Source organism: Lotus japonicus, chromosome 4, assembly GCF_012489685.1.
Source record: "Lotus japonicus ecotype B-129 chromosome 4, LjGifu_v1.2".
NCBI classification, from domain to species: Eukaryota; Viridiplantae; Streptophyta; class Magnoliopsida; order Fabales; family Fabaceae; genus Lotus; species Lotus japonicus.
This window is the reverse complement of record NC_080044.1, coordinates 69836266-69846506: the sequence shown is the minus strand read 5'-3', so window position 1 is coordinate 69846506 and position 10241 is coordinate 69836266. Positions and strand designations below refer to the sequence as shown.

The 10241-nt window shown below is 33.3% G+C and overlaps 1 protein-coding gene across 1 annotated transcript; it reads right to left on the bottom strand.

Annotated features, from left to right (window-relative positions):
• Positions 1-9094: 9094 nt before the first annotated feature.
• Positions 9095-9814, bottom strand: LOC130711919 (auxin-responsive protein SAUR78-like). Its single transcript, XM_057561700.1, has one exon. It carries the CDS (start codon positions 9731-9733, stop codon positions 9359-9361), a length of 375 nt encoding a protein of 124 aa, XP_057417683.1. The 5' UTR covers positions 9734-9814; the 3' UTR covers positions 9095-9358.
• Positions 9815-10241: the final 427 nt, after the last annotated feature.

Sequence of the window (10241 nt, the reverse complement as noted above, 5' to 3'; positions counted from 1 at the left end):
CGGAAGCAACGACGACGCCGTAACATTAAAAGAGTAAATATATCCGGTCACAATATTCAATATTTTTTAAAAAATTAACGTGATAATAAAAATAAAAATAAAAAACATTTTTTCCAAAAATTTAATGACTAATTAGTAATTATCAATGTTCAAATATTGTAAAATTATTTTAACATGATATATAATATTGTTTCAAGTATTCAAATAAAATATATAAGGGTAAATTAATAATTTTTTTTTGAAAAGAAATTAATAATATTAAATCACTATGATTTTCATTCTTGCCACTTTTTTTCATTTTTTCCCTTCAATTCGAAAAAATAAAAAAAAAATGCCTCATTTTTTCACTTACATTCTTTCCATTTATATTTTTTTCCACTAATTTTTACCTTAACATTAAAATAGTGGATAAGAGAACCACACAATTTTTTTGTCAAAGGTTCAAGGCTTCACGGATCAAAGCCCAACTAGACAAACAACAAAACAACCAGGCCCTAAGTATAGACTAGCCGGTCTAAGTGTCACATTTGTGAGAACCAGACTAGCAGATCACTATTACACTTGTGTTTTTTGGGCTCTATGTACCTTAGCTTAAATGAGTTAAATAAAACAATTTTGATTTTTCAAACATCTCAATTAGGGTACGGGTATGAACATATAAGTAACTAGAGAATATGAAGACGGGTATTCAGGTTGATACCCACACATGTATAAGTTCAGGTATGGGTACATTTTAAAAATGTGGGTATGAGAATGAGTACTATAATACTTTTTTCAGACCCTACTCATTGTCATCTCTAATCTCAATATAGTACATTCACCTTTTTTTCTTTATCTTTTTATTGTATTGCATCACATAATCTAACACAAGTTTTTACTTCATTATTTTCTTCTTATTTCTCTAATTCCATAGACAATTATAAAGCTTAATTATAACCATGCATGTTTTACACTGTTATTCAATTAGAATCCAATAAATTACCATGTCAAAATTAAATTTAAATTAAAAAATATTTAAAATAGAAAATGGAGAGATATAATTGAATGCAAGTGTAATTTTTTAACATTACATATAAATTAAACACATGACTATAGATATTTTTAGGGGGCATATTTCAAAGGTCTCTCTGAATGTATTAAACCCATGACTATAGATATGATTGAATGTTATTTGTTTTTACCAAAAAAAAAAGTTATTTTTTTATAATATTTAAAAAGTGATTTTATTACTAGACGTGAGAAACTTCAACATAGATGTAACAAAAAAAAAACTTCAACATAGAGAGCTTATTTGTATTATTTTCAACTGAAAATGTAAAAATCTAGTTGTATAAAAGGAGCTAGTATCTATTCTATTATGATATGATGTTTTAAAAGAGGAAAAAGAGTGAATATCCAAACATGGATCATAATGAGTTGGAAATGCACTAATGAAAACTGAAATAGAGGATGGAAATGCAACGTTATCCAAACATTCACCAGAAACATGACATGATATGCACTGCTGTAAATGTGATTGACCGATTGGTTTTGGACGACACATATCCTCTAATGAAGTAAACAGCATCAGACAAAAAACACCCACCAAACAAATTAACAGAAATTCTCAAATGAAGATACTCAACTATTCATCATACTTTTTGAATATTCATGGAACTGGAATTTTGGTCCTTTACCCACTCCTCTTTTTTAAATAATTGATTGTGCGGTGTGCGGGCTCTGTTTTCAGATCACATATTGATGGAGATAGAGTTTCTCTTTAATTGTTCTAGCTGGTCACATAATGTTTAGATCACTTTGATTGTGAATTTTTTGGAATATGATATTAAGCTCAAATTAGCCAAAAATTAATGAGTATATCTTGATTTGGAGGGGGGAAATGAATGAACTCAGATCTCATGTAGCACATGGAAATGTCTTGTAATGGTTTGAATTCAATTCCTTTTGGAATTTAGTGCCTGCAATGTTTCAGAAACAACAATGATATATCCACACTTTATTTTCTAAACACTCATTTCCACTCATTTTTATTTTTATCTCTCTCATCTTATTATCTATCACATCTCATACTTTCTCTCTCTTACTTTTTCTTTTCTTCCTATCTCTCTCCTCCTCCACCTCTCTCCACTCATCTTAGAGGTGTGAACATAACATTATTCTTTCAGAAATTAGATCATGTTGTGAGATTTTTTTATCTGAGGGGTCAGTTTAATGTTGTTATGAAAGGGACAAATCATGCATGCTTTACTCTAGTTTTATTTAATTTTAATGTAGCCAAATATGCTTTAAGCCGAGAACAAGAGCCTCGATGGCAGCTTGGTACAAAAGCTCAATATTTCTGCTGCCTATAACAAGTCTCTTTCCAATTGGCTTGTGATCATTCTGGGACACAAATCATGATCACAAGTCTCTATCTGACCTTTATTATTCGTTGGCATCCAGTTAATTGAGCATGAAAGATAGGATTTGGTGCGCGCTTATGCCTTCCTAAAACAGCCTGTTAACCAACAGTTTGTTTTTAATAGGACATAACAAACTCAATTTGGGCAATGATAGAAACCCTATACATTGGATGTGCAGTGTTTTTTTATCAGTAGTTAGGTTAATTAGTGACCTGTTCGACATAAGGATCCAACATGACCAAACAAAAAATCTCTGTTCCTAATAAATGATCAATGAGTTAAGATCATCCACTAAAATCTTGCAAATAAATGAACTGTGGAGTTAAACTTGAAAAGGACAAGACAATTGTGAATTGTAGGTATCTATAATACATCATAAATACGTTTGGAATAATTAATGATATTTACCCACAAGCTTGTATCATTTTCCAAACTGACTAATTTATTGAATAAGTATTTGTTCTGAGTTGTGATGTAGTACTCAACAGACCCAAGACTTGAGACCTAAAGTGAAATGGTTGTGATTCGACCGAGCACATCAGGGTCCAAATCCAAGAAGCCTATGTCGACAGATGAGAAAGGTTCATGGAGGGGCTATGTGTATGCAGGGAATTATACCGATTGTATAACTCATTAATGGTCCTACACATGAGAAAGGTTCACATACAGAACAAGTATAAATACAAAATATACAAAAAAACAAAGATAGAAACTTTTATTTAGTGATCTTCCTCATCCACTCTTGATATTCTAATAGGATGAAATTACACTATCAAGAAAGTCGTTTTACTATATCTAAGAAGAAATCAAAGCAAACACAAAGAAATTGGGAGCAAAGCTCAATTTTGTGCTAATTAATTTTCATTCAACATTGATTTTACATTTTATTGTTATTTTTATATTCTAGAATTACCGGATATAGTTGATAAGTGTCATCATCTTAACGCTAGATTTTTTTTTAATCTTAACTCTAGAAATACTCTAGATAACAAGACTGAATAATCAAACTAATTAGAAAGTAAACCAGCTAAATGTGATCCTTCATCTTATGGGGCCTTTGTTTAGTTCTCATGTCATTTAGTAAAGTATCGACGGTGAATCAAGTCCAATTCCTCTACCATATTCTCTTATTTGATTTGGATGTTGCAATGCCTTTTGTAGATACCCCACTAAAACATCGAGCATTGTTCTGCCTTGCTCAATCAATATCCACATTGTTGCACCGAGCATTGTTGAATATATCGATTTGAATCAAGAATTTTAGTAAGAACTATATTGTTTTTATTTATCTTTAGTATATAATTTTTTTTTTGAAGTTTATAAGAAAACTGATTAAGTATGATGTACTTAGTTAGAAAAGGAGGAAGTGAGTGGCCGAAAATTGGCGCAAGGAGACACTTAACATGAACATTATACAGGCACAGCCTGTGGTGTTTGTACCTAAAAATTCAGAGACAAAAATTCCTGCAGTAACATGGCCTCAATATCACTCGTGCAAAAGGAGAGAAAGGCCCCTCCATGAGCCTCAAATCCAATTTTGATTCACATTATACCCATTACATTACCCATGTGGCCTACTTTTGTCTGAATCTCTGACTTTTGAAATGACACAAATGTCCAATATTCTCATAGTTCCTAATTATGAGACTAACTATTCGCTTCACAATCAACACATTATACGCTAAGAGCTTGACCAATAAGTTCTTTTTTTCAATTAACATGAGTTTAAAATGAAATCATTAACTAATTACTTAAAAGATGAAGTGATGCACCGCGGCGTAAACCTAGTTGCTTAAACAAACAAAAAGGTCTTGGAAATTTTGTGTGTGGTGTAGTGTCTGGTTGGGAGCATCTCTACCAAAACCCGGAAAATGCGGCCCTCTCTTATGTACCTTCGTCGTTTTCGGTTCTGACAAGTCTCTGTCTGGTCCCTACTAGTAATCTATGGTCTTTTCATTTCTACTATAGAAAATTTTCTAGTACGTGCTCATGTTTTCAACAAAATTTTGTTACTACTATTCACTCTAATTGAAAGAACAAGGTAATTGGCTACTTGCTATGTGTATGTAAGTTGACTTGTTATATATTTACTTTGTGATGTTAAATCCTACACTACAAAAGGACAAGATTGGTTATCTATCTATAGTTTGTTTTTCAATAGCGAAAGTTTAGTGGGGCTATTGATTGCTAAGAGATCAGCATGTATCTACCATATATATCATGGGATATAAGTTGCAGGGACCTAAAATATAATGAACACAAATTTTATTGGAAAATTATATGTGGAGAGGAAACCTTAATTCTCAACTTTAGTGTTCAGATTCTAAGTACCTATACAAGTATATATATACAGCAACAAAACCATTAATAGTTGACACTTGAAATTTATTTTAATTTTTAATTCCATAAAAGATATTTCTTTTTTCCGGAAGTTCATGACAAGTATTTTATTTCTCTCGCTAAGATTGCCTTTATTTTTTGCAGGCAACTTTCAATGATTGTTGTGCATATATAAATCAAGAAAGTATACAATGATCGATACAGCACTAGCTTTGGTCAAGACACGAGTGGTTCTGTCCAAATTCTCTGAATTGTCCATTTGGATCAGGATTCAGGAACACCCAAGGTAGTCAAATCGAGATACGTATCGTGTATCGTTAGACCCTATTTCCGTGTCGCGTATCGTATCGTAACATGTATCGTAAGATACGGACACAAAAAAATTTAAGTCATAAATGAAATAATATACTAATATATCATATAAATATAGTTCAAAATAATCAAATATCCAAGTCATAAGTAGAAAAATAGTCTCACAAAGTTTAATTTCAACCTAATTCCAAGCCATAAGCCAAACTAAAGTACTAAACATCAATAAAATGACTAAATGCAAACAATTAAAATATAATTCAGAGAACAGGGCAAGCAACGTGAAAGTTTGAAACAGAGAACAAAGGCAGCAAAACGTGAATGGGCTGGTTAAGGTGAAATAGCATTTTTTAGGTTAATATTTAATGAAATTAAATGACCCACTTCCTAATTTCTAGGAGAATAAGTTGAAACAGCATTTTGAACCCTTTTTTAAAAAAAAAAAAACTGAAAAAAAGCTGAAAAACGTTCAAAATTCAAACCGGGTTGTGGGATCCGACCCGGATCCAAGCTGTGTTGGAATCGTGCGATTCAGTCCTAGAAACGATACCGGCGATACATGTGCGATACCAACGATACGCGGCGCGATACGAACACAAATAGATACATGCATGGAATACGCATCGTTGAGTCGATTTTCGTATCGTATCGCGATACGTATCGTACGATACTTGCGATACTAACTACCATGGGAACACCCCCTAAATGTCCAAAGCATGAATCAATTGCATTACCTTTTATATTGCTCTGATGAGGAGACTAGCAAGTTTAGAGGTATTCTTAAACAATCCAATTCCATAAAAACTAAAAATTGATAAATAAAAACCAAAATATAATCAAATCAAAAGGAAAAAAAGACACTTTTTACTTGACATCCATTTGATATACATATTTATTACAATTTTTTATTGCCACTAATGTTTATAACAATTAAAATCTACTGTTAAATTATATGTCAGATGAGTGTCGGGTAAAAAATGTATGTTTATATCATAAGTTAAATTAAAATTCATCCAACTTTTGATAAACTTCTAACTTTTCCCTTACCTTTCTTTTCTCAAAAAATTAAGTTTAGGCTCCTCCAAATGTAAATTCATACATATAAATAAAGGTGTAGAAAATGAGATCTCTGGAATAATTGTTCTTTAGTTATTTTCTTTTTTTGTAGTGTGCAAAGTACTGGAGTTGAATTCGGATGGAAATAATTGTTCTATGATGGTATTCTGCTTTAGAATCTCAATCAAAATCATGATTCCAACCCTACTTTTGGTTCCACACCAGCAACTTCCGACAGTAAATACAAATACAGTGAATAAGAATTTAAGATGAAAGCAAACCTTATTCCACATAAAAAACTAAATTTAATTTGTTAACCATATTCATAACTTTGACCCACGCCATTCAACACGTCTTCATTCTATCTTAATCAATAGTCTTCCTACTCTGTTTTTCCTTTTAATTATTTTATGTTCAACTTCCTTTTATTCCAAATTCCTTTTCCTTTTTGAGTATAATGATGGATGGTTACTTAATACCCTGGCTGCTCAACTCTTTATGTTCAAAGTTCAAAAGTTCAAATTCAAGAGGAACAAAGACGGTCTAGCTGTTGATGTATTGCAAGGGGCATCTCTTTGAAAAATTGTCCCCAGAAAACCAAAAGAAAATGACACAACTATTTCAGTACCATATAACTTCAACATTAATGTTTCATGGCGAAAAAGCAACAACGTTTGCCACAAAGACAAATTAAGTTATGGTAGCAGTAGCACAATCACAGTTACTAGATAATTAAACTCTTTAAACATGTTTTCAAGATTCAAACATTGGTTGTGCATCGGACAAAAAATTTGTTAGTAGAAATTACACGCACTTCGTTGATCTCTTTGTCAAATTGATGCATTTAGCAATCGACTATGAGAGCCTAGGTACACAAAATAAAATAAAAAATTAATAACACTTTCAAGAATTTTTGAATATTCGAGGTGAACAATTATTCACGTTACACTCAACTGATATCCAAACACAACGTAAAACTTTTTTTTTTTTCTGGACAACACACCATTCCAATTTTTTGTTAAGGTGGGGCAATGGCAACTTGGCAACGCGTTTGTTAACCTTAAGTGGATGACACGAAAGCCTTTGGTTAAGAAAAGCTCTTATTTTCTTTTCACTAACTAGCAAATTCCTTTGGCTTTGGGAGCGTGTTTGTATTGAGGAAAACAAAGGCATCTCCAACTACCTAATCATTAGTGTTCAAAAAGTAAGCGTATCTCTAGCTAGCAGATATAGTATATAATCTCTTTCCCATGAACATTTTTAACAATATTTGAGACCCACTGCATTATTATAATAAGCTCAGCACTCAGCAGCATCAATTTCTTTAACACACAAAAACTCTGCTAATTGGTGCCTGCATAAAAGTGGTTGACTTCACTGGTGTCTAGCTGATATATGAACTTTTCTTCTGCTGCTATCTCTGGCTTCAGATGGATGGCTATATTTTACACATAGTACAGTATTTTATTTTTCAGTATTGTATGTGGCTCAGATGCATCAGTCTCTCTCAGCTCCACCCAACAACCAAGATAATAAGCAATAATTATTCAATCAATTTAATTTACTTGACCAACCCATGAATGTTTTGGTGAGTGGCTAGTAATTAATGCCAATTTTAGAGTCTTGACAAAGAGAGGAACTAGATTCTTCAATTTCAAATGGAATCGATGATGCAATGCAAGGCCAAAGTCACTGATGTGGACTCTTGGGTAACTTTTTGGAAGTAGCCAGAAATTAACCTCTTTCTTGTGTTTCCCAAAAACTAAACTACACACAAATTGTACTTTGAATTTGTTAACTTATAGCATAATGTTAATTTGTTAACTGAAAAAGATGTGGATGTTACTGTTTCACCACTGATAATTATGTATTGAAATCCTTCTACATATTCAATGTCAACCAGAATCAATTTTGAAAAGAAATTAGTTTGTTTGGTTAAATTTAAAAGTGATCAGTTAAAAGTGTTTAACATAGTTCCCATACACATTTTTCCAAATCAATAAATTTGTCTCATTAACCAAAAAGATTTTCACTTTTTTTCTGAATGCCTATAGAAAGATGCTCATATGCAAAATACTTGTCAGATCTTCTGTACTTAGTACACCATGCATGTTACCCTGTCCCTTTGATAAATGCAGGTGGTGTAACAACTAACAAGTGAATATATGCATGATTGGGAACACGGCGGAAAACTACGGTGAAGCTAAAATCACAATAAACTTCTACTAAAAGTAAGGAAAATTGTGATTTTGACTCCAATGTGATTTTTCCACCGTGTATCCAAACATATGTGAGGAAAAAAGTGACATAACAAGGGGCCAATGAGGCAATGAGTCAATTTCTAAGAGTCTCTGGGCATCTTCTTAGTTAATCCAGAGAAAGGTGGAAAGTAGCCACCATGTCAACTTCATTTCCCTTCAATTAGCAAAAATGAGCCTCTCTGGTCCAAATGCGTTGGCAACTCCAACCAAACAGCCACATTAAGAAATAGAGAAACAAGACCAAAACTGAAGCTTTCAATGCTACAAATGCTTCTTGGACAAAAAAACAATCTCGGCGTTATCTCACTCACATTCTACTCAGACAGACAGCATTTCTCCAAAGCCATGCTCATTGACAGCTACACTTGTTGTTTTCAGAGGTAAAACAACACAATATTTTTCCCTTGTACAAGAAGAAAGAAACTCACACAACCACTCACATTGCCTAACACACATTGGAGTCTCCAACGCTCAACTCAACCATTCACATACCCATCTAAATTAACCAATTAGTCTACCAAATTGAACTACTTAATCCATCAAAATTAAGTGAATGATCAATTTTGTTCCTGAAAGTGAGTGTCCATTTGACATAATTCAGGACCGCATGAGTATTTTTTTTCTTCTAGAGACTAATTTGTCTGACCCTTACACTTTTAAGAGACGAAATTGAGCATTTGCCTATCAAAATTATTGATCATACATGCAATTTATATAAAAAAAATGTACATAAAGTGGAAAATAAACTCATTGGAAGAAGAAATGCAGTAGTATAAGTACAGATCAAATGATGAATTACACTCTGTAAATATCTCTCAATCTCTTCTCCTCTTGTGAATGTTAGTTATTGCTAGCAATGAAATTACAGTCATCACAACTCACAAATAGTTCATAAACAATTATTATCATCACTACTAATATATATATAGAAAGTTGAGAAAATAATAATGATGTACGATTTTCTTTTTCTTTTTTCTTTTCTTGTTGGTGCTAGCAAGCGTAGAAATCGGCGAGTTCATCGAGCGAGTCAGGTTGAGGGTCAGCATTCTCGAGCATCCAGAGCAGGTGTTCGAAGAGGACGACTTCGCAGGCGACGTTGACGGCGGCGTCGGAGTCGGAGTCGTTTTGCTGTGATTCACGTGACCGTTCGACGAGTTCACGGAAGACAGGGTGGTCGACGACGTCGGAGGAGACGCGGTAGAGGCGGCGGGATTTGCCGACGTAGACGGTTTGGAGGGAGGAGGAGGAGGACTCGTCGTCGGCGACGGCGCTGCTGCTGTGCTTGGTGGCGCTTCCGTTGCTGCTGAATGAGTTCCACTTTTTTAGGGCGGACTTCAGCTTCGTTAGTTTGCCTCCTCTGGCCATTGATGACTGGTATTGAGAATCTAGAGAGAGAGAGGGAGAGCTTAGAGAGAGAAGGAGGGAGAGTGTTGAATGGGAATGAGATTGGAGGGGAAGGTGTATATAAAGGGGAGGGACAGGGGTAAAATAGTCACACCAGTATACAAAAATATGCAACAGAGGGGCCTGGTCAAGTGGGACCCACGTCTTGTTCTTGAGTAAATTCTTGTGTGATTGAGGGTAAATTTGAGTAAATCTTTGGATATATAGTTTAGTTTAATGTTGGATAATAAGATTAGGTTAGATAAAATTAACTTGAACATATTTATGACAGAATTAAGTTCAAAAAAATTGAATTTGTATTTAAGAATGATGAGTTAAAGTAAATTAAAAAAAAACGAAGTGATAGATTATAATTTTTCTTACAGTGGATTTGAAATCATAACAAGAATAATTTTGTTAGGATAGAGAGAAATTAGAGGAAACAAACAAGTTGGAATCAAAGATAATGAAAAAAATAAATAAATACAAT

Bases quoted from the DNA above. Each gene is read 5' to 3' on its own strand.
- LOC130711919 (XM_057561700.1), bottom strand. From the start codon at position 9,733: ATGGCCAGAGGAGGCAAACTAACGAAGCTGAAGTCCGCCCTAAAAAAG.